Genomic DNA, 23557 nt, shown 5'->3' on the forward strand with positions numbered 1-23557 from the left:
AGTCCATTGCATAATGTTAGTAATGCAAGCTTGGGTACAAGAAACCAAAGTTCTACTTCTTGTTTAAATAAATAAAAATATAGCATAGTGAAATATGTGTTACATAAGGTTCAACATCTGAATGAAATTATAAGAAGCAACCTGGGTGCTTTCCTCCTTGAAATACAAAAAGCATCATGTATCTAGATGCAATTTTTAAAAATGTAAGTGTATATGAAAAAAAGTGCTTTTTGTGCGTGTCTATTTGTGTGTGAGTCACTGCTAAAATGAGACCACTATAGCTTTCTGATTCCAGACCTCACACTTCACACAGAAACAATTTGGTCAGGTTTCTGGCAATCTACACACACACACACACACACACAGGCCTTGTGTCACTTTGGCCTGTCATCAGCTCCTCTTAGCAACATTCCTGGGCAGGTGGCAGCTATTTCAGCTGAAAGAGGTGGAGGGATGGAGAAAGACCATCTATTTTTTCCTTAGTGATTACACGCCCTTAGACTGGGGAGAGACCTTAGAGGAAATTGCCATTTTGGGGCCAGAACAGCTGCTGTCACATAATGCTAAAGAAACTTTAATCAAAACTTGAGGAAAGCCATAGCAGGCCTAGGCCAATGGAGCCAGCTGATGCAGCATTGACTTACAATCGGGTATGTGGTGTGAGCCAGAAATAAATCTGTTTATATAGTAACCAACATAATAGCAACAGTTAGCTAGGTGAGACACTTCTCTCTTCCCCCACCCAAACTCATAAGCATTTCTCTTTGTTTCTCACTAGATAGGTTTGCGGGTTTTGTTTGTTTGAAAGAAAGAAATAAAGCCATAGAGATCAAAGTTTTATACTCCACTAGAGTTTGTATCTGCAGACATTTTCCCACCATTACCTTGTTGTTGTTTTGTTTTTTGTTTTGCTAAAAAAAGTCAGTAAAGTACGGTATATTCAACTCAAACATGTGTTATTTGGTCTAGATGCCACTGTTACTTCTGCAGCTGGTTGAAGGAATTAATTGAGATACCTAAGTCTGATAAGCTGTTTTTATAGGAAGTTGTTGAAGCTGAAAATAATTATTTTTGTGACCACTGGCATAATGATCTTGAAAATCCTCTTTTGGAAAACTAATCAAAGATTGCTTATGGTAATATGCAGTTAGTTTCCTATGATATAAGCATTCTAATTAAAGAGAACTCTTCTTGTATTTTAGACACCTAAAGAGAATGTTTAATATTTCATGGTTGTATTTAGTTTGATATTAAATATGCAACCCAGGAGGTGGAACATAAACTCATATAATTTGGATACATTCTATTATTTCCATATTTGGAGTGAACTCATAGCACCATAGTATGAATTTTGGTCATAAGTTGAGGAATACCTGTAGTTTGTTCTTGTGGTGTCTTAAATGTATAGGGATATCAAGAAAAGTGGGCTTTTATGATATGAGCGATAGTTACAGAAATATTACAGAACACCAGAAGGAGAAATTTGCACCTGGCTTATAGCAGTAAAATTGGATACCCTGTTTTCCCCAAAATAAGACATCCCCTGATAATAAGCCCAATTGGGCTTTTGAGCGCATGGCAATAAGGCCAAGTGCTTATTTCAGGGTTCAAAAAAATATAAGACAGGGTCTTATTTTTGGGAAAACATGGTAGGTGGTTTTGTTTTTGTTTTTTTACCAATATCTGAATTATTTTTTTCTGACAAAGGAAAAACATCTGCAAAATGTAATCCTCTTCTTCCTTAACATCTTGTTGCTTTTGTCAGAATGATAAGAGCAGTGTCATAGCATCATGCCATGAGCACATCTCTTTCATATGTGTGAGAAGAGGGTTATGTTGTATTACTGTGTGCTGTGTTCATCATTCTATTCCCCTTCCCTCTCCCAACAGATAAATCTAGTCAAAGAAGGAGACTTTTAAACAACACTAAAGCCATCCCTACTATAGTGGAATAAGACATATGCATCCTTTAATTTGTAATTCTGTATATGATCACATGTCTCAGTTGGGCATAAAAACCGTGGAATTGTATTTGTATTTGAAACTAGGTAGGGCCACTTGGCGTTTCCATAAATTTGTGATCGCATTTAGCTTATGGACCCATCCAGGATATCCATAGTGTATAATCAAAAGAATAACCTGTCAGCCACAATAGTACAATCAAGGCTCAGCCTATTTTTTGTGTGTCACAGGTGCAACAGACATAAAAATGGATGGAGCTTAGAAGAAATTTTATGAAAAACAATCTGAAGGAGACCCCAAAGGTGCTTTTTCAAGAGGCAACTGGACTTTCCGGTTTTTCTTTGAAGTCGTTTCGTTTCTCATTCAAGAAGCTTCTTCAGGTCTGAAGGAGAGTACATACAGTAAGTTCTGAATTTTATCCATTTCAGGCAGGAATACATCTGGGTCAATAGTAGGTTAATGCCTTGCTCCATTTTCTTTGCAATTGTTTCTGAAAACAATGCAGATTATGCAGATTTCAAATAGAGTAACGCTATAGTGTAAGTAAGAAGTCATACTTATCAAATCAAATTTAATAATTAAAGAAATAGTGTACCATTATATATAAAATTCATTAACCTGATTTAACTAATTCAGAGAATAAAACAATGTAACTTTATTCCCTTGGAAATTATGTACCCAAGTTTTTCTTTGCTCTTCCCACAGTGGTTATTCTTTAAACTTTCTATCGTATGATATTGTGTCAACAGCTAATGGTTGAAGCTGGCTTTTCTATAGATGCTAGAAATAAACAGAAGAGATGGAAACAATTGTGATTAAACATACTGTTAGAGAAAATGGAAATGATTACTTTACACACATGCTTGTGCATTTGGTGCCATGTTACTTGGTGCACTAACTGGTCCATGGATTTCACAAAGAGAAGAAATGAAAAACAGCAACTAGCAACTGGAGCCATGAAGCACAGCTTGTACTGGAATATGCTCAGTCACATTCAATTGGATCCCCATCGCAGCTTAACTCTCCACAGTTGTCACTGCAAAAGAATGTCATTTCATACAGCCAAGCTGGTCCAGAGATGAAGGATGCCTCCTCCTTTTTATTTCTCCTAATTCGTAGCATTTGCCTCATTCTCCTACAAGCTGGAATTAGAAGGAAATCAGACCAGGCTGTGTCATTATCTATAGTTACAGTGCACCCTTTTTTTGATGGCTATTTTTATAAATCATGTTGAAATGGTATACATGGAAAGTAACAAAAATAACCTACTCCACAAGATCTGGAAAATGTTATTTGCTTTAAATTAGTGTGTTTACAAGATCACTGGCAGAGTGAAGCCTCCCCAACCACCAGAGGATGAGGAGTTCCCAGGCTCCAGAGATCCCCATTCTAGCATTGCCTTGTTTCTGGGCACACTTTCAAACCAGGTTTTTGGCAATTCACCATTCTCTATTTTCTAAGAATCTCTTTCTGGGACATTCTTGACATAATGTGGGAGACTAGCACTTTGCAGCAAGCCAGAATCTCATTTTTAAAAAGTAAAACGATCTCCTTTTTTGGCTTTTATTTTGCTGAAACAGAAAGTTTGGCAAGTGGTAAGGACATTTCCCACTGTTCATTTGTGCCTGTGGTTACTACATAAAAGATGGCAATTTAAATAAATAATAAGATGGCATAAAGAATGCATCTTCTGTACTGCATGTGCTGGATTGACAAATTATATTTGGATTCATTGTGTAAGTGTGGGTGAGCATGCACATGCATATGTACGGCAGCAGAGCAAAAATAAAAGTTAACTCATCTCAAAAAATTATTCAACTTTTACAACTATAGTTCAGTAAAATTGAAAGGAGTCATTCTGCTGATTGTAGAATTAGTTGCCTTTACTATGCACAGAAGCAACTGCTGGAGAAAATCATATTTTGATTCTCAATATTTTATTCACCACACTTTCCACTGAGTTTGGATATTTAGCCAGCTACTGCTAAACATATTTTTGAAAAGTTCTAGCATGGCCAGTTCCAAATATAAGGACATGGTTTTAATAGAAAGAAGAAATTCTCAGACAATGGAATCCTTTCCCATTTCTAAATATGAAGATTGTGTCTCAGCTTGTGCAGAATTCCTGGCATACTTCTTAATAGCAAGAAAACGTGTTATGGTTTATGAGATTCTTAGCCACTGGGTCATGGTTGTCCCAAAGGTGCTTTTTTAAAAGGCGACTGGACTTTGTTTTTTCCTTGAAGATATTTTGCTTCTCATCCATGAAGCTTCTTCTTCTTCCCCGTGGGGTCAGGTCAGAGCCGAAGAAGCTTCTTGGATGAGAAATGAAACGTCTTCAAGGAAAAACAAAGTCCAATTGCCTTTTGAAAAAGCACCTTTGGGACAAAACATGTTTTGGTGAGGTCCAGGGGGTGGACCTTACCAACAGAGGAAATGTTTTCATTGAAAGGTTGGTTGATTTGTAAAGAAGGAAAGAAAAGCAGTAAAAGGGTTAAACATAGAATCCTTGGGTTGATTCTTTTCCAACTTCTTTCCAAGGAAAATTGAGAGGAAAGAGAGTTTTTAGATGTTTTGATAGCATCTGCCTTGCAGATGTTGGGTTTGGCTGCTGCTCAGTAGGAGAAATCTGCTTTTAATTCTCTCTTACTTTCAAAATTCTATTGGTAGATGTTTTGGAGAGCAGATCTGTACTTTCTCCTTGGCCCATTGCCAGTTTGATCCACTCAGCACTTCCTGAGTGCTGGAACAGATAACGTCATCTTCCTCTCATTTCCAGCTTGTTACAAATGCACGTCATGCCTGTGTTTTCTAGCTTCTTTCGAAAATGGTTTTCTGACTGAGCCATTTTAAGTGGTTCACAACAAGATAGTCTCTAGCACTTCATTCCATTCTAGCAGCCCCACCTCTGACTGGCTGCAGTGCCTGGCGTACCTGCTTTCCTCCTGGATCACTCCCATGTAGCCATTTTATCCTGGTCTGAAGATGGCTATGTTCTCTGCTAGTCAACAAGGAGATGTTGCCACAATGGTACATAAATAAATCTAGTAGTACAGTATTGTCAACCGTAAAAAATGATGTTACATTCAACCCTTATATCTTCCAATGAGCACCTTTCAATATTTTTTTAGGTTGAGTGAAACATGCTTCCGTTGCTTCTCAAACCCTGCCCCACAATACCTCAAGATGTTCCTTCTTTCATTTCCTTCCCTTCCCTTCCCTTCATCTTCTCTCCTTTCAATGTAACTATTTTGTTCCTTTGAACTAAACAGTCAATTCTTCTTTGCTGCAAAGTTTCCATGGACTATAGAAACAAACTAATTTTGTTTCTATAATTCCTATTGCTTTTATCATTGTAGCATCAGAGCTATGACAGCATTTATGTCAAAGCAAATGATGTTGGATTGGGGAGGAGGGAGTAAATATTTGTGTGTAAATATCAGGGAAAGCACAAGAAAACAGAGGGACTATTAAGAATAAAGCAACCCTTGAGAGGAAAAGTTGGTACATTGGTACCCCACCCCATGGCAGAATTTCTCAAGTTGGCTTAATAGAGAGGAGTCACTGAGGAGCCAAGCAGCTTGGGTTACATTATGCTATTGCCTTAAGACAATTCAATATATCTTGCTGCTCTGTCTATGATTTAATAACACACACATACAAATATGGTACATAAAAGGAAGACTAAATGAAACAACTTTGTTTTTAGTTTTCTCAATGGTTACTCGGCAACCCAGACTTCAAACACAATTATTAAAAGCCTGAGTATAAAAGGCTGCCTTGAGTGAAATGATTCTTGTTAGTGGAAATCATCACAATATGAAATGAGCTCAGGTTTTCTCGGTCCACTTCAAACTTAGAGAGGCAGCACCCCACATGGGAATGGATGCAAGTGGGAAAATGCCTTGACTTGACCACATGTTGTTGTGTAACCTGCTTAGTTGAGCTAGTTATTACTTATAACAGAGATATAAAATACACAAAGCTCAGGTGTACATTTATTTATAAAACAGCACCTCTAACTACAGACTTTGAGCTAGTTCAAAATCAGATCCATACATAGCTGATGACACTGGCTCCTTTTTAAAAAGCCAGCTTTTCCCCCCTCACTGTGTTGGTTTATTTGAAACCAGGGCAAGTCTTTTCTTTTTGCTATGTGAAAACATGTGGGCAGTCCAGTTAGAAGACTGTCCAGCTGTTAAGAACTGCAGGAGAGGCCCTTTTAAAGATGCCCCTGCTGACATCAGTCTATCTTCTTGTATTGCTGCAGGGTTATGGAATGCACATCCTCTGAAGAGCTTGCTTAGATTTTCTCAGCACTGAGAATTTGTAAACCAGTCAAAACACCTCTTTTGCCAGATGTTTAAGTTAAAAGTTAATAATACCTATTTAAAAGCTATTTTTTGTTTGAAGCTTTAAATTTTTTATATTCTGTTGCTGTTTGAAAATTTTATTCGCTGCATTCAGTATTTATGAAACAGAAAGGAAAGGAAGTCATAAATAGTTAAAATAGCAGGAGGCAATCTTGGCTGAATTTTAAAATAGAATTCTTGAAACTCTCTGCTTTGTTTATGGATTTATCCTAATCCCCACTCAAGCTACTACATGCTGCATGTAAACATGCTTCAAGACACTGGGGGAAAATTGGTGGCAGAACTCATGATGCTACAAGATAGTCCCTGTCTTACAACCAATCATTTAGTAACTCTTCAAAGTTACAGTGGCACTGAAAAAACTGACTAATGACCATTTTTCACACTTAACAACTATTGCAGCATCCCCGTGGTCATGTGATCAAAATTCAGGTGCTTGACAATTGGCATGTATTTATGACGATTGCAGTGTCCTGGGATCAAGTGATCAACTTTTGCAACCTTCTGACAAGCAAAATCAATGGGGAAGGCAGATTCAGCTAACAGCCATGTTACTAACGTAACAACTGCAGAGATTCACTTAACTGTGGCAAGAAAGGTCACAAAATGGGGCAAAACAGAATAATTATCTTGCTTACAAGAGAAATTTTGGGCTCAATTGTGATTGTAACTCGAGGACTACCTGTATATTATTATGTCTTCAGTTGTTTTTTTATGCGAAGCAATGACAGAACGCTGATATTTTTTTTTTATTGTTTGGAAGCAAACTACCTTCCTTTCCATAACTTCTGATCTTATCTACCACTCATGGGGTGTTGATGAGGGTGGGTGTAGACTAGCAATTAATTTCCCCACTGCCATTTTTTTTTTCATGGAATAGGGATCCTTTTGACCCAGGAAAGCACAAAGCCCAGGGCATCAATTGAACTAATGTTTTGTATTTCCCAGTAGGGGGGGGAAGGGTAGTAATTAGCTCATGACTCATTGGCAGCATGTTCCCTGCATTTTAGTATTGGCAACATGAAGACAATTGGAAATCCATTTCAAACTGCTTTGGGAGGATTGGGGTATGAAAATAGTGCTAATATAGAAGTGCCCATACCGTTTGAGCTGAATTTACATTTTATTCAATTCTTCTTTCAAATAATGTGAATGTCAACTTAAAAGCTGATGACAAAGCAACGTCAACCTTCAGAGATTCCAGGAAATATACAGGATTTTTTTGAGACAGACTAGCTGAGGCCCTTCGGAGATGCCCTTCAGACTGTAACTCCCTGAAATGTCAACTCTTCTGTTCTTCAGCCATGTTGGCTAGAAATTTGGTGACTTGTTTCCACAACATATGCGGAGAATACCAGTTTGAGGAGAGCTGAATAATAAACTAGGTATCCAACTAAATAAGAAATGCATTATGATTGGTTGCATAGCAGACATGGGACTTTCCCAGCAGCAAAGGAAACTTTTAAATAAAAAGTCGAAGATCTGAACATAGGCACATCCACTTCTATTCAATAGCAGAACTTGTAATATGGAAATAACTCAAAATGAAGAAGCTGCAATGTGAAAATAAATCTACTAATAGCAATAAAGCAATTTAGCAGCATTTTTACAAATATCAAATGATCTATTTGTGCAAAATGGAGTCTATGGGAAAACAAAGAGCACAAATGACTTCTTGAAGGAAGAAAAACAACCAGGCATACTAAGGGAATGTTTGTTTAGAGAACAGGCATGATAACAAATGAGATAGCTGATATGCACTCTTTAGAAAAGATTTCATAGATTGGAATGATTGAAGCTGTTTTCTGATGGATGCAAGAGTGCCTCAAAACACTTTTGAATGGATATAACAGCACTGGGTAGGAAATAATTCTAATCACCATATTAGGTAACTCTGCAAGCAAGCATCCATGGTTCCAAATCTGGAATTGGCACTTAACAAGATCTTAATAGATGATATAATGCACTTAGTACATTGCTTCTATTGACCCTGTTGTCATGGCCATGGAAGATGAATAATTATGAAGCTGCAGTGCTGTTAGAAAGGATCACATGCTCACTTTACTTGCAAAATATGCTAAACAGATATACCTAAAAATTAGTGCAAGGGCTAAAAGGTTGTTCCAAATTAATAATCTGTTCTGATTTATTTCCTCTTCTTTCATATTTTAAGATGTGTGGACTTCAAGTCCCAGAATTCCCCAACCAGCATGTTGGTTGAAGTCCACACAATTTAAAATGTTGCTAAAGTTGAGAAACACTGGGTTAACGGATGAAGTTATTTGTTTTGCGGTCTCTGCTGTACTTCTGAAGCCAGTCTTATGTGGTGATGTTTCCTGTGAATTCCTCCTATGATCTTTAAACAACTGAGCAAAGATTTGCGACTTATACAATAGCTTTTAACATTCAGCAGTCAAAGCCATGCATACATTCATAAAAGGAAAAAGAAAACATGGGGAGCCATTAGGAACTTGCCAAAAATAACTGAAGCCAGAGGATGGACATAAAAATGATTAGGAATATCCATGAAATGCTATGACACATTTGAAATAAATCCTCTTTTCCTCTTCTCTCCCTTCTTCACTACAGAAACTAAAATAGAATCTCCCAAGATTGTCTGTCCTGACCATATGCCTATAGCAAGAGCCTGCCCTAGACTGTATTTAGGCTGAGTGATAATCCACATAACTAATTATAATAAGCACGAAAGGGCAAACTGACACAAGGTTATTTCCAAGCGGGGAATGAAGTTAGGAGTGTAAAAGAGGAAGTATGAGCTGTTTTAAACAGCTCAGTAATAGGAAGAAAAAAAAACCACCTGTTGGCAGAATGTATATTATTTTTTTCTGAATAAATGAAGAGATGGCTTTATTTATTCACCTCAAGATTTCTATTGGACTCTCTTTAAATGAAGACTAGGATTAATTCCTTTAAGTCCAGTTTATACCTTGGATTCTTTGTTTGCCTCTCTAAATATTTACTTAATATTAAACATTAATATTATTTAAGCATTTATTTAATAAGGCTGATTTGCAATTAGATATTAAAATACAAAGCAGCTTGAACTGGACACAGCATTCTTGGTAGTTCTGCTGTCATTGCTTTACTAGTGTTTCACCACATCTGCACACCAACCAAGTTAGTGTGCAGAGATTAACTTAGTTCCCACATTTAGATGAACATTATTTCAAATAGAAAACTTTTGGGGTATAAAACAATACCAATAAACCCTGTCTACTTATGGATACAGAATATTAGAGACTAGCGCCAAATGCTAAATAAGCCAATGTGCTGTTGTTGCATTTTCCTCAACGGCCATTTTATAGAAATGGACGGTTACTGTAGGATTTTATTCCTCAATTCATGAAATTACATAATTGTATCAGTTACCTCACTTACAAATACCGTATGCCTAAATTAACTTCCTTTCTTAATAGGAATGATAAAAACCCAAAAATTTCAGAAAAGATACTCTTTAATAGAAAATATCGTTTTACAGATGTTATAAGATGGAGAAATGATGCAAATAATTTTTGAAGATTTTTGCTTCCATAACGAATTGTCTATTAAAGGCAAGGGAAATGTCTTGCTAATCCCGATACACCATCTGTTTGTGTATTATTCTCCTTGAATTAGCAAGAATTATCATGGAGGAGCTTTTTCTGTCAAAGAAACAAGAAAATGGAAGGGGAAGCCCTTTTAAAAAAAGCTTAAAGATAGTAATTAAAGAGAAAATTGTTTACAATGAAACCTATTTGGTAAGCTTTCAATCAAATACAAGTAGTCTTCGACTTATGATCACAATTGAGCCCAGAATTTATGTTGCCAAGTGAGATGTTTGCTGAGTTTTGCCCCATTTTATGACTTTTCTTGTGACATTTGTTAAGTGAATCATTGCAGTTGTTAATGAAATGGTTGTTAGGTAAATCTGGCTTCCCTATTGACTTTGCTTGTCAGAAGGTCGCAAAAGGTGATCACATGACCCCAGGACACTGAAACCATCACAAACATGAACCAGTTGTCAAACATCCAAATGTAAATCACATGACCATGGGGATACTGCAACAGTCATAAATGTGAAAAAACGGTAATAAGTCACTTTTTTTTCAGTGCTGTTGTAACTTCGGTCACTAAATGAACTTTTGTAAGTCAAGGACTATGTTTGTATTTTATTTCCCCAAGTGACCCCGATTTTATTGATGGTGACTTTTATCTGCAGGATTCAGCATTATTTAAAGCTATAAAAAATAACAAGCTATAATGTACCCCAGATATGTCGGTATAGCTTGTAGATATTTTTGTGGAAATTTATTATATTTTATACAAAGGATGAACAATTAAAAAACAAAATGCAATCAGCTATAAATGTGCAACTAAGGTCAAGTTTTCAATGTTACAGGGTTTTTTATTGTACTTGCTCTTACTTCATGATTTTATTTTCTTTGTAAATTGCCCCAAATTCCTCAATTAATAGAATGAATGGCATACAAATGCAATAAACATTAAATGTTTATGCAGCAAAATAACGATTTTCAGAAGATTGTCTTGCCAAGGTGAAAGTAGATTGTTCCTTATCTGCAATATTAATGTCATAATTATTTCACGTTATGTTAAACCATGCACCTTAAAAATAAAAAACAGTACATTTGTAATACACATGACATTTGTCAATAAGAGAAATACTTTATTCCAAGCGAATTAAAAAAAAAAAAACTATTCAAGTAGAGGGTTCCTTTAAATTGTGCTATACAAATGAATTAGGGAATAAATCCCATGAGGTCACTGGACATATCTCTAGAACGATATATGCAATGCTTTGTGCACTCAATGTCTGCTACTTCAATAAAATATTTTTATTTGAATCGCCTTGAGGATGTTCACAATCTAAAAAGCCTCAACCGTGATCATTATTACTGTTAAAACAGAATTCTTAATTTCAAATAATCTTAAATGGCTAGGCAGATGTAACAATCCAACAATCTGAAATAGAGAAATTAAGATATCTATTTGGAAATGGAATAATTTATACGTAAATGCAATAGGGCTTTCTGGTTCTGAAAAGTTAGCATCTATAAAATCTCCATTCTTGAGGACTCTTCACATTTTCCTACCTATGTAGTAGTAGTAGTATTAACAGATGTACAGAAATTGCATTGCAATCTGAATGAACCGTTGACAGAATATCTAATCTAGCATATGTGACATTAACTCATGAGAGTAAACGCAAAAACAAGAGGAAGCAAATTGATTTCTCAGTGATTAGCTGTTCTACAAATTATTAGCTACAACATAGAATGCATCCAATGTGGAAAATGGAATTTAAATAATAGTTTAATTGATTAGTAAATATCCATATCCAATGTAAATGGCTACCATTAATAGTGATTCAATAAATTTGCACCATATAGCTAAACTGTACTTCAGGTCTGAGTAGTATTGTTTTGTCCTTTGCTAAAGATCAAGTCTTCATAATCAAGATCCTGAATGGGAAAACCAAGAGGCAAGCTTATTTGTGCTAGTAAAAATAGTTTTATTTTCCAGTATCCAGATGCTGCCCATTACATTTTCCTGTACAAAATATCTGAAGCACCCATTTTTTTTTGCATTTAACTGAGATTTGAAAACAGCATTTTGCTTGGTTTGTCCTTTACTAAAAGCAACTTATTTTAATACACAAGAAATTTTCTCTGAAATATTTTTATCTCCATTTGTGATCAATTAATTCAATTTAAAATGTTGGAATGAAGAATTAAAAACATTAAAATGAGAGTCCAAAAACTATTATCTTCATAGCTCTGGCTCACCACACATTTTTGCAAGGTGCTTGTCTGCAAGAAATTTGAAGGAGAGTTCGTAAATTAATTTTGCAAACTCAGAAATCTTGTAGTTAAATGTAGAAAGTACTACAAAGTAATTCCTAAACAACAAAAAGCTTAAGAAGTTGTGCTTTTTGACCAGCGTTCTGTAAGGAATTTACTATTAAGTGCAATTATCTTGAAACCACATTGCACTCAATTTTCTGGTTACATGACTGCCTGCATAAACAAGTGATTTTGTGGTTTATTATAACACTGCTCTAAAATCTGTTATACATCATGTGATCTCACTGAATAAAACAAATGTATACAATAAGCATCCCATTCTAGCTGAAACAATTTGATTAAATAATTATAGCCCTTAAAATGCTTGTTTTCATTCAGGTTTTTTTTACACAAGTTTCAGCCTTCAATAATCTTTTCCCCATGCCCTACACTAATCTCTTTGTCATTCAAGGAGATAATAATAAACACAGAATATGTACCCTGGGAATATATAATTCTCTATTAGCTGACCAGTTTTGGTAGCACAGTACATAGAGGTATATTGGCATTTGAATCAGACATTAGATTAGCTCTCAGTTTGTTCGCTACCCCAACAACTGGGGGTAATCTGGAATTTATCCCTGGGAAAGCGCTTGTATAGTGAGCAATCCGTTTGCCTGAACTTTTATCCACGCTGGGAGGCTTAGGTACTCGTTTACAAATCCAAGGATGTCTTAAAGCTTGGCTAGGAGTCATCCTTGCAGAAGGATCCCAATTAAGACATTCTTTTAAGAACTCTATAAACAAAGAGTCATCACAGCCTTTTAATGCTGTGATCCAGTCCTTGTTGCCTGGAGCACTGCGCATTTTACCCCTTCGTGATCTGCTACCATTAAGAATAACTTTCCCATCTGCTTGAGTTGTTACACTGCAATAGCGAGGATGACCTTTTGAATTGATGAAGTTTTTGGCTCGCTTGGATTGGTCTAGCAATTTCTGTGGAGGCACTCCAAGGAGCTCCATCATACAAGCTAGCTGATCACCCTCATCCTCTCCTGGAAACAAAGGATAACCAGTCAGAAGTTCCACCAGAATACAGCCGAAACTCCACATATCTATGGGCATCCCATAGCGGCTTCCCAGGATAACTTCTGGGGCTCTGTAAAACCGAGACTGTATGTAAGTATAAACTCTTTGGTGTTCAAAACAACTAGATCCAAAATCTATTACTTTGATTCCACTCCGTCCTTGCTGTTTCAGAAGAATATTTTCAGGTTTTAAGTCACAATGTATAATTTTGTTTCTGAATAGCCCCTCCAGACATTGCAATATTGAGTGGGCAAATTTACGTACAAGTTGCACACTGAAGCCTTGAAACTTGTTTCTTTTGATCAGCTCATATAGATTCATGCTCAAGAGCTCAAAAGTCATACATATATGATTCCGAAAGGTAAAGCTTTCTAGCATGTGAATAACATTCATGCTGCCAGTTTTATCTTGCTTTTTGAGATGTTCCAGGATGCGTATTTCTTCTGCCGCTTGCCGGTGAAACCGTTTCTCATTGCGCACCATCTTTAGAGCCAAATGTTGGTGGTGTTTGTGATCAAACACTTTAGCTACTTGGCCAAAGCTGCCTTTCCCAATTATTTTAAGTACTTCATATCGGTACGCAAGATGGTCATGAGGTACATGAACGTAGCTGCCTTGTTCATCATCATATCCAGCATTGTTTGGGCCACCACTAACTCCCTGTCTTTTCTTTGCATTTGGACCCACAAAATAGATTTCAGGAAAATTAAATATTTCTTGTTGCTCATAGGCTGTTAAATGCTGTTTATATTGCTTCAGTGCTTGCTCTGCAGACTGACAACCAGCTTTCTGTGCTTTTATTGAGCTGCCACTATTTTTGATGGTGCAGACACTATCAGCGCTTTTATTTTTTACTGGAGTCGGAAATGATCTTTCAGAGCCATTTATTCCAGTGGATTGCAGAGTACTGCTCCTTCTATTTCCAGAGTCTTCAAATAATTGCTCAACTTTGATTTGGCTCCCAGTCAAAGGATGATCCTTCATTGTGATTGTGCTAGTAGTTACCTTTAAAGATGAAACAGAAAATCCTTAGAATTCACAAATTTAACATTTGGGAAACAGCAATAGTAATTTAACTTCAGAAGAAATATGTAGTCATAAATTAATGTTTACATAAACCTGATATAGTGTATTAGCATGCACTAAAGTAGTTTTGCAACATTTACTCTTCAGTCAGCATAGCAACAAGTAATGAAAATATAGCTTGAAGAAACCAAGAACTTGCAAATTATGATTTTACCGTGTTTCCCCGAAAATAAGACCATGTCTTATTTTTTTTGAACCCTGAAATAAGCACTTGGCCTTATTGCCATGCACTCAAAAGCCCGATTGGGCTTATTATTAGGGGATGTCTTATTTTGGGTAAAACAGGGTACTAGCTCAAAAACAGCAAACTGAAGAAAAGATAAATAACCACAGATTATGAATGAAACCTTTTCAAAAGGATTAAGACAGAATAATTTGGTTACCAAAAATTCCTTATTGCTCTTAAATTAGTGCATTCCACTTCTCTTTAACCTTTTATGAAGGCATGTTTGTATGTTTTGTAGTCTAGAATACTAACTTACTTTTGAGCCCTGCAGAGTTTTGTTCCATGCATGAAGAAATTAAATATTTTTCCTACACAACTGCAAATCAGACAGAAAACATTAAAAATGATTTATCTCAATTTGAAACAATTGTTAACTTTGGAGACTCACTTCAGATTCTATTTCAGTATAGGCAATGTGAGCAATAGACTCCCAAGTAATGCAATGAAGCAAACAATGTCCTATCCTAAAAACTGGTGCAGAGTAAGCTACCTTGCAAGTGTATTGAATGAATGAATAAGCCACTATTACAAGATTTGGTTAGGTCATCTTCATTTTGCAAAGTACCTTGTTGAGTCCACAAGGCAGACTAGCATATGTCTGACATACCTCATTGATTTCTGAAAGGCAAGTACTAAATTTATGAAATAACTGTAAAGAACTGCTGAAAGAACTAGATGTAGTTTTGACTTAAAACTTCAAAAAAAAATGAAACCAACATTTGCAATTAAATAACAGCTTTGATATATGCTATCTTCTTCCATTTCTATAGCAAATTTTTACTCCACCAAAACAGCAAATTAATAACTCTTTTGTAAAACTATTTGTATACCTTTTTCAATGAAATGCCAAAACAGTTAACGACATTGGTTCAGAAAATGCAGTTTCAGGACATCAAGATCTGTATTTTACTGCTTAACTGCTATATCTGTTTGGAAAATATAGACAGTGTATTTTGAGACGTACAACTTTCTTAGAAGTCACAGAAAATATGATGCAGAGAATTAGCATGTTAACAGATTATTCAGTAACTATGGTTGACCTGAGCAGAAAGAGGAATGCTATAAAATTTTGAATAAGATGGCCCCTTGCAGGATATTAATCTAATCCAATTAGCAATTCTTTATTAATTCAGAGCAACTGAGCAACCAGGTTTCAAAGACCTCTATTTTCAGAAACATTTAATACATAATGGACAAAAAATTCTGGACACATTTTTTGCATTTTGCTGATAATGGCGGAGGAAAAAAATAGAATAGCAATACGGAGTCCAAACAGGAAATGAACCTGAACTGTTAATTTGTCCTGCATGCAATACTTAGATAAAATATAAGATAGAAAAAGTCTAAAGTTAAACATTAGCAATATGCTTATATTTACATTACCAATATATTTATATTTACTTTGTAGTAACAGAGAATGAAAAAAGAATTGGCAGAGAAGCATTTTTCACATCTGTTCTTTGGATAGTGGAAAATTCAGCCTCTAAACTATGCTTCATAGAAACTGTATGCAATAGCTTATCTTTTATAATAAAAAGCAGGTTTCTTGTTTTCATATGCCAGACAAAAAGATAGCCAATTGCCAGAAAAAAATATTTGCTTAGTGTCTTAGAAATTCAAAAGACTTGACAAGAAAATGACAGGTAATTAGTTCCCCAAAGGCTATGGAATGCAGGAAGGCAGGCAAGTGCCACAAGAAGTGCTATGGAGTGCAGGTGAGCAACTTGCCAGCTTCCCCACTGACTTTGCTGTGGAAAACCAGCAAAGAAGGTCCCAAATGGTAATCATGGGACTGTGGTACATTGCAACTATCATAATAGCAAGTCAGTTGTCAAGTACTCAAATTACAATCACATGAGTCTGGGGACATTGCGATGGCTGCAACTTTGAGGACTGGTTGTAAGTCATTCTCGTTCAGCACTGTTGTAACTCTGAATAGATGCTGAATGAGTGGTTGTAGCCTGAGGAATACCTGTAAAAATCATAGGACGTGCCTTTTCATATTGCCTATCTATAGAGAAAGTCCATGTATATGGTATATGACAGCGATGGTGCGCGTGGATGGCACCAAGTGCCGAAAGGGAAGCACTTCATGCATGCACGCTCATCATGGCTGTGACCAGGAAGAGGAGCTGCTCAGGGGGCATGTGCACACCAGATAAGGTACTTCTGGTTTCCGGTGCGCACGTGCGTGCAAGCCAGCAAGTCTTCCGTGCATGTACACATGGACATCAGCTGGCTGGCGCACATGCTCACACTGGAAAACGGAAGACCAGCTCTTCCAATTTCCGGCACTGCAGAAAGGCCAGCTGATCGTCGTGTGCGCCAGAAACCCAGAAGAGGAACAGGCGATGTCGCACGTGCCAGGCAACATGGCTCTATGTGCCATTTTGGGCATGTGTGACATAGGTTCACCATCACAGGTATATGATAAGTGGCAAATCTTTGGTCATGTTTTCTTTCTATGATAAACATATTATACACAAAACAACCTCAATGTCCTTCATTGAGTAAGTCAATATAAGAAATGTGGATTATAAAGCCTGATGCATACATCTTTATATCATCATATCAATACATTGATATATCATCATATATCAATACTAATATAATCACTATATTACAGCTTGTCAATAATGCAATAATTCCTCTTTGAAATGTCTAAGGGCTTCAACTGACTTCATCCAATTTATAAGATTCGACCCATTGTATTTGCTTTTGAATCTCTTTGCCAAATTCAAATATCATTTCCCCCCTCTTAGCCATAAGCTTCCGAGAAGCAATTATGGCATGCATGAAAGCATGCTATAACTACACAGGCCAACCTCTTCTTTCAATGATCAATTATGCAACCAAGTTTTGGGTTTGCTTGAATATTTTTGTTGCTTGAAAGTATTTGCAGAGCATCATACTGTTACGGCTGTTGTCACAATTGGACATACTTGCTGCAATCTAACCAGTCCTCTCTAACAAGCTGACAAGATACATGATTTTAAGACATATATCATTTCTACAAAAACAATTGAAGTGACAGAAAACATTACTGTTCCCTCCCAAAAAATAGGAAATTCCTTTTTGTATTTTAAAAAAACCCAGTAAATTTCAGTCCTGTAATTAAACTTAGCTAATTGACAGTAACTCTTAAGAATATTGACTATGGAATGGCCATAGATACATACAATATGTAACTATAATGTAAACCCTTCTTTTCAGTAAAGAGATGCTCTCCAATGCTTACTTTTTCTGCAAAGAAATATTTACTGACATGTTTCTAATCTATTTCACCATAAAAAATAATTATTATGCAAATGCAAATCTTTTCAATTCTACCAGAGAAAAAAGCTACTCGTGTCACTTATATTGAGTAAATACAGTGGTTAAAATAATGATATAGGCATTTATTACAGAACTACTTGTAACATTCTTTTTTTTTTTTAAATCCCTATTTTATTTTGCACATTTTAATTGGGCTTGGAGTTTGTTTTCAAACATGTGCATATTGGCGTTTAAAACGTCAACCTCCTACTTTTCTTTTTTATTGAAAAAGTTTTACAAATACAAATTTTCCCATTTCCCCACCCCCTTTCCCGCCCTAACCCTCCCCTCCTCCCATGACTTCCCCAAGGTGAAATCCAAATTCAAATCATTTTATATCATATCATACTTTACCACCCTTCTATTCTCCCCCCTGTGTACTATACATTTCTACATAACATTCAACTACAAGCTATCTGGTACTTCCTAGTTTGAGAACTACTTGTAACATTCTTAATCATGCTGAATGGTTGGAAAAGATAGTAGACACAATATTTAACCACCGCTTTCTGCTGATATAGATGTACTTGTAGGGTTATGCAGTTTTTCAGGCTATATTTGAAAGAAGTTCCTTAATGTACAAGAGTGAATGCAGCACGCCTGTGCAGCTTGTTAAAGCAGCCATGAGATCCTGAAAACAAATGTAGCTACACATAGATGTCACATCTGCACAATAAAGCAGCTATTTTGAATCAAATCAGAAGCACTGCATAATCTTGGTATTAATATTCTAGTTTGTTTAACATCTAGTTTGTGTTGTCCCCATTTAGTTTGTGTTGTCCCTACAGTAATAAAACTCAAGCAGCAGGAAAATTACTTACATTAGATCTCCCTAGTGAAGGAAAACCAGAAGGGGTGCATTCTTCATTTGTAGGTTCTGGACATCTAATCTGATCTATTCTCATATAAGAGTCATACAAGCCATCTCCAAACCTGGCTGGAAATAACAAAATGATCAGTAAAAATGAACACAAATTCTTATAAGCATTATTTTAAATTTCAGTAATAATCCCAAACTCTTATTGGAGTCCTCCAACAAACCCCAAAATCCAAATGATGTGGCTGCAGATAATCAGAAGCAACAGCATTTTATCTCCTCTCTTTTTTCATTAAAAGGGAAAAAATCTATAATAGGCATTGAGCGTGTACAATTCTTTTTTGTTTGTTTGTATAATAACAAGGGACAGGAATATTAGTATTTAGCAGATTTTCACCTTTGCCTAATCTGTCCTACCACACTCACTTTTGGGAGATACCATTCTCAGGACTGCCTAAGAAGCCAGCAACAGAAACCTATCCAATATTGATTCTTTTCTCTGTTTTGCGAAGAGAAAACCAACAACTTTTGTAGATTATTGCAATATTCCCAAATAATATAGGATTCCACCATTGAATTGCCAGAATACCACAACCACTATTTATAAGCATTTAGAATCATGAGTTAGTTACCAATTTTTAAAAAATCATCTCAGCAGTATCTGCTAAAGAAAAAATGTAGGTGATAAGATAGACACATGTTGTATCTATGATTTGAAATTAGATTTCTTTGAAAGTAAACTAAGCTGCAATTGTCCTCAGCAATCATGAATCAGTATGTTGACTAAATTAGGAAGAATTACAGCTTCAAAAATACAGTTTGAAACTCAAGACATTTAATAAATAACCCCCTAAAACAATAAACTTACTCAAACTTAATACAGGAAGTACGGATATATGGATCACATAATTATTCATCCAGTTTATAATTCTGCCTAGGCTTGTTTGGAAATAACTTCTAGAAAGCAATTGTATTATACCCATGACCTGATGGGCTTTTATTTCCTTGGAATAAAAGTAGCTTGCCTTTAACATTAGCCAACTGGGAACATGAAGGATATTGCCGTGGTCACATTTATGACTTGCCTGAATTCATCCAGCTGGACACTGTTAAGACAAAGAACACTGAACCAGAGGGGCTACTAGTCTGAACAAAGTTCTTATGTTCCCATCATTTGCTTCAATGTAATAATGCACTGAATAGAGTTATGAATATTATTTTGTCTTGTTCTGATCTGTTGAGTAATGGTCAACAAGTAATGCTTCAACCAAGTAAAGCCAATTTTTTCTCTCCATGATTTCACTTATTTACAAATGTTTGTAGTGCAAACAGAATCTGACAGAAATTAACAAATGTTGTGTTTTGTTTCTGGAATTGCTGTTTTAAAAGAATTCTATTAAATATTCCAAAATTTTAAAACTGCCTCTAACATGAAAAAGGAAGAGTTGCTGAGCTTCCTCTTGCTTAATCACAGATTTTTTTTAAAAAAAACCTTGGGATTACAAACAAGCAAATACACATTTATGGTAATTACTGCTGACTGGAAGGAATGCTCCTTGCCTTCCAGTTAACAGTTTAAAAATAAAATGAAGCAGGGGCCAGCTAAGTTATTACCAAAGGGAAAAATCTTTAAAAATTTCCTTATGCATAATTTGGCAGCGAGTTGAAATAATCTGGCCCGCTTCTCGAAGTCACAGCGTACACCGAATATTTCTAGTAAGCAAGACCATTTTGGCTCCAACAATTACTGTACTTCATCTCTACCGTTATACACGTGAAGCGTAAAAAAAAAAAAAAAAAAAGGCAACTGTTACAACATCCCCAAACAATAAAAACCAAACGTGGTTTCTACGGTGGGGGCCAACGAAAGGAGCACCAACTCCTCCCAATTGGGGCTCGCTTGTCCGTTACCGTTGGACGGCGGCTATTCGGATTGTAGGGTTTTTTTTGAGGGGGGGAAAGTATTGTTCATGTGATTGTTTCCCATCTGTCTCTCGGGGAAACGGTGCTAAAAAAAAACCCGTTTCTCGAGCCTCTCTGGTCTACATTTTTGCCCATTATCCCCGATTCAAAATATACAGTACAGGCGCCGGGCTACGCTGCAAGCCCCATGCGCCAGCCTCCCGCCACGAATCCGGCAACCGGCCGTTTTTCTCGTTCCGATCGTCCCTTTTCCCCACGTGGCCCCGCCGCCTCCTACAAAAGTTCCAGCCCTTCCTGCGAAGGACACGTGCGGACCGTCGCCCCGGCTCCTCTTCCTCCCACCAAGGGGCAAGGTTGACACCCCCCCCCCTTTATCCTTAACCCTACATCCCTCAAAACCGCTCCCCGTTCCCAGACGACCTCCACGATTGTGTGCCTGGGATGAGCCGCCTGGCGAAGGATGGGCTTTAGGAAAGGCTTGGCTGTAAAGGAAAGAAGGGCTCCTTGGTGTTGTGCTCTCTGAGCTTGGCTGCTTTCTCGCAGGCGTTTCGTTGCTGTTTCATTACTCAGGGAGGAAACAGCCCAGCAGGTCGGGGGGTGGGGGAGGAAGACACTCTTCCTTTTACAAGCCCCCTCCTCCGCGATCTCCCACCAACACACCCGCCACACAAAATACACTCCCTGTAAAAAGCGGCCTCGCCTCTGCAAAGGCACGCCAACGGCGGAGTGCCTGGAAAGCAGGAAGCCAGACAACCCCAAGGCCCAGCCACAAAAAGCCCGACCCACGCCCGCAAGGAACAGAAAGGAGGGGTCCACGGAAAAGACCCAAGGAGCCCCTTAAGCTTCCCCCAGTACCTGCCGAGAGGGGACCTTCCGACTTCCTGCTCAGCAGCATCATAACGTGCAGGATACCTGGGGAAAAGCCCGCGGGCCGTACGCCCCATCACCGTGTCCAGGCCTGCCCGGTCCCCAGATTCCCCCGCCTTCGGGGCCTGCAGCTCGCTCTAGTATCGGAGGTTGTAGTCGAGCAGGCAGGGACGTGGTAGCGCTGAACGCGCGGTTGCTAAGGGAACGTCTGCTTGGGTCGTTGTGCGCTTGCGCGGTGGGGGAGGGGCTGAAGCGAAGGGCAAGAACGCTCTTTCCCCTCCCGCCCCCCCCCCCCCCCCCAAAAGCGTTTCTTCAGCGATTGAAGTGTAAAATGTGCTTGAGCCAAGCGATTTTATACCGCGGGGGTGTACAAAGCGTAGGGGATCTGTATTTACTTTGCCTAAAGACAGGAGACCTTCCTATCTTCTTAATGAGGCCGTAGTAAAAGCGGAATACATTATGAATTGGTAGTTCAGTTACTCGAGAGAAAGCCCGTCGAAATAAATTAGCATTAACTTCATAAATTAGCATTAACTTCATAACTTCATAATGCTTCATAAAGCATTAACTTCATACACGGGGCGTGTATGTGAGCTGTGCTTTCGAGAACTTGATGTACTTCATCTGTTGCAAATTGGCAGATATTTATGATTCCACAAAACTCTTGCCTTTGTGGAACAGCCAAATCCTGCTACTGCACTCAGGAAAAAATATCATATAAACCTAAATGTTAATGATTTTAAAACATTGCTTTTGTATAAGGAATGCTTAAGAAAGTGAAGGTGGAGAGACATTGAAAAACATCTCACAAGAAAATGGGATGGAATGGATTCAAAAACAACAACTTCCATTACGCCTTTTTCACCATTTTTCCAACTTGCCTTTTCAGCAATTATACATCTACTCTTTCTCTTAAAATAGGAATGAGAAAATTAGGTTGAATTCCACTTCTCACTAGCCCACTCTAGTGTGACCAAAAATATTGTACTTCATGTTAATTGTTGTAATTCAGCAATCCCTGGGATTGCATGGTGAAATGTTTCTGTTCTGATGGACATTATCTCCAAAAAGCTAACAAATCACAAGAAACCAAGGCGGTACCCCCAAACTGTCCAGTTTTCCTTTGATCCCCAAACTCCATATATTCTTGTGATAAACAACATTGCCTTGGGCTAAGTTTGGCTAATTTTATTTAGTACCTTGCTCGTACCTTGCCCTGTTTGGTGGCCAGAGAATATGAGAATATGATATATATTGATGCAATGCTCTCTACATGGGGCTCCCCTTGAAGAGCACCCGGAGGCTCCAACTGGTCCAGAACGCAGCAGCGCGGGTAGTGACGGGAGCAGCGTGGCGCTCCCATGTAACACCGCTCCTGCGTGAACTGCACTGGCTCCCGGTAGTCTTCCGGGTGCGCTTCAAGATGTTGGTTATCACCTTTAAAGCGCTCCATGGCATAGGGCCTAGCTATCTTCGAGACCGCCTACTGCCACCAACGACCTCCCACCGACCCGTGCGCTCCCACAGAGAGGGCCTCCTCGGGGTGCCATCAGCCAAACAATGCAGGCTGGTGACCCCCAGGGGGAGGGCCTTCTCTGTGGGGGCACCCACCCTCTGGAATCAGTTGCCCCCTGAGATAAGGAGAATCCATGACCTCAGTGCCTTCCGCCGTGCCCTTAAAACTTTCTTTTTTCAACAAGCCAGGCTGGCTTAATTTCTTTTTAAGGGTTTTTTAATTGTTTTGTTTTGTTTAGCGTTTTAATTAATGGGGCCAAATCTATATATATTTTTTAAATGTGTTTTAATATTTGTATTTGATGTTTTTATTTGGCTGTTCACCGCCCTGAGTCCTCGGGGAGAAGGGCGGTATACAAATTCAAAAATAAAATAAAATAAAATAAATAAAATATATAAGAATATATATGAGAATATGAGATATGAGATAATGAAACCAACCCACATACTAGGCTTGGAGAATGAACCTTCACCCTCAATGTCCCAAAGGTGCTTTTTCAGGAGGCAACTGGACTTTCATGACCTGGATGACTGAAAATCTCTAGACTTCACCCTCAATATGATATAGTCTGGAATAAATAGA

General features: G+C 37.7%; 1 protein-coding gene and 1 long non-coding RNA gene across 30 annotated transcripts in view; one reads left to right on the forward strand and one right to left on the reverse strand.

The window, feature by feature from the left end:
• The first annotated feature begins 426 nt into the window (after nt 1–426).
• LOC132711193 (uncharacterized) lies at nt 427–3765 on the forward strand. Its single transcript, XR_009622023.2, has 3 exons — nt 427–650; nt 2193–2363; nt 2668–3765. It is a non-coding gene; the product is annotated as an uncharacterized LOC132711193 (long non-coding RNA).
• Nucleotides 3766–11844: 8079 nt separating this feature from the next.
• Nucleotides 11845–23557, reverse strand: part of DYRK3 (dual specificity tyrosine phosphorylation regulated kinase 3) — a 34776-nt gene continuing 23063 nt past the window's right edge. For 4 of the 29 annotated variants that reach the window (XM_087889405.1, XM_087889407.1, XM_034414369.3 and 1 more), the window contains 2 exons: nt 18674–18785; nt 11845–14230 (listed from right to left, as the gene is read on the reverse strand). In XM_087889405.1, the coding sequence (XP_087745531.1) occupies nt 12659–14230; nt 18674–18757 (1656 nt within the window). In that variant the 5' untranslated portion in view covers nt 18758–18785 and the 3' untranslated portion in view covers nt 11845–12658. Of the gene's footprint in view, nt 14231–14793; nt 14854–15367; nt 15464–18673; nt 18790–19694; nt 21342–21447; nt 21786–23557 lie in introns of those variants that run through there. The other 25 variants (XM_087889416.1, XM_087889417.1, XM_087889419.1 and 22 more) reach the window with 19 other exon arrangements.

This window comes from Pantherophis guttatus, chromosome 3 (assembly GCF_059756535.1).
Source record: "Pantherophis guttatus breed Tessera chromosome 3, ASM5975653v1, whole genome shotgun sequence".
NCBI lineage: Eukaryota > Metazoa > Chordata > Lepidosauria > Squamata > Colubridae > Pantherophis > Pantherophis guttatus.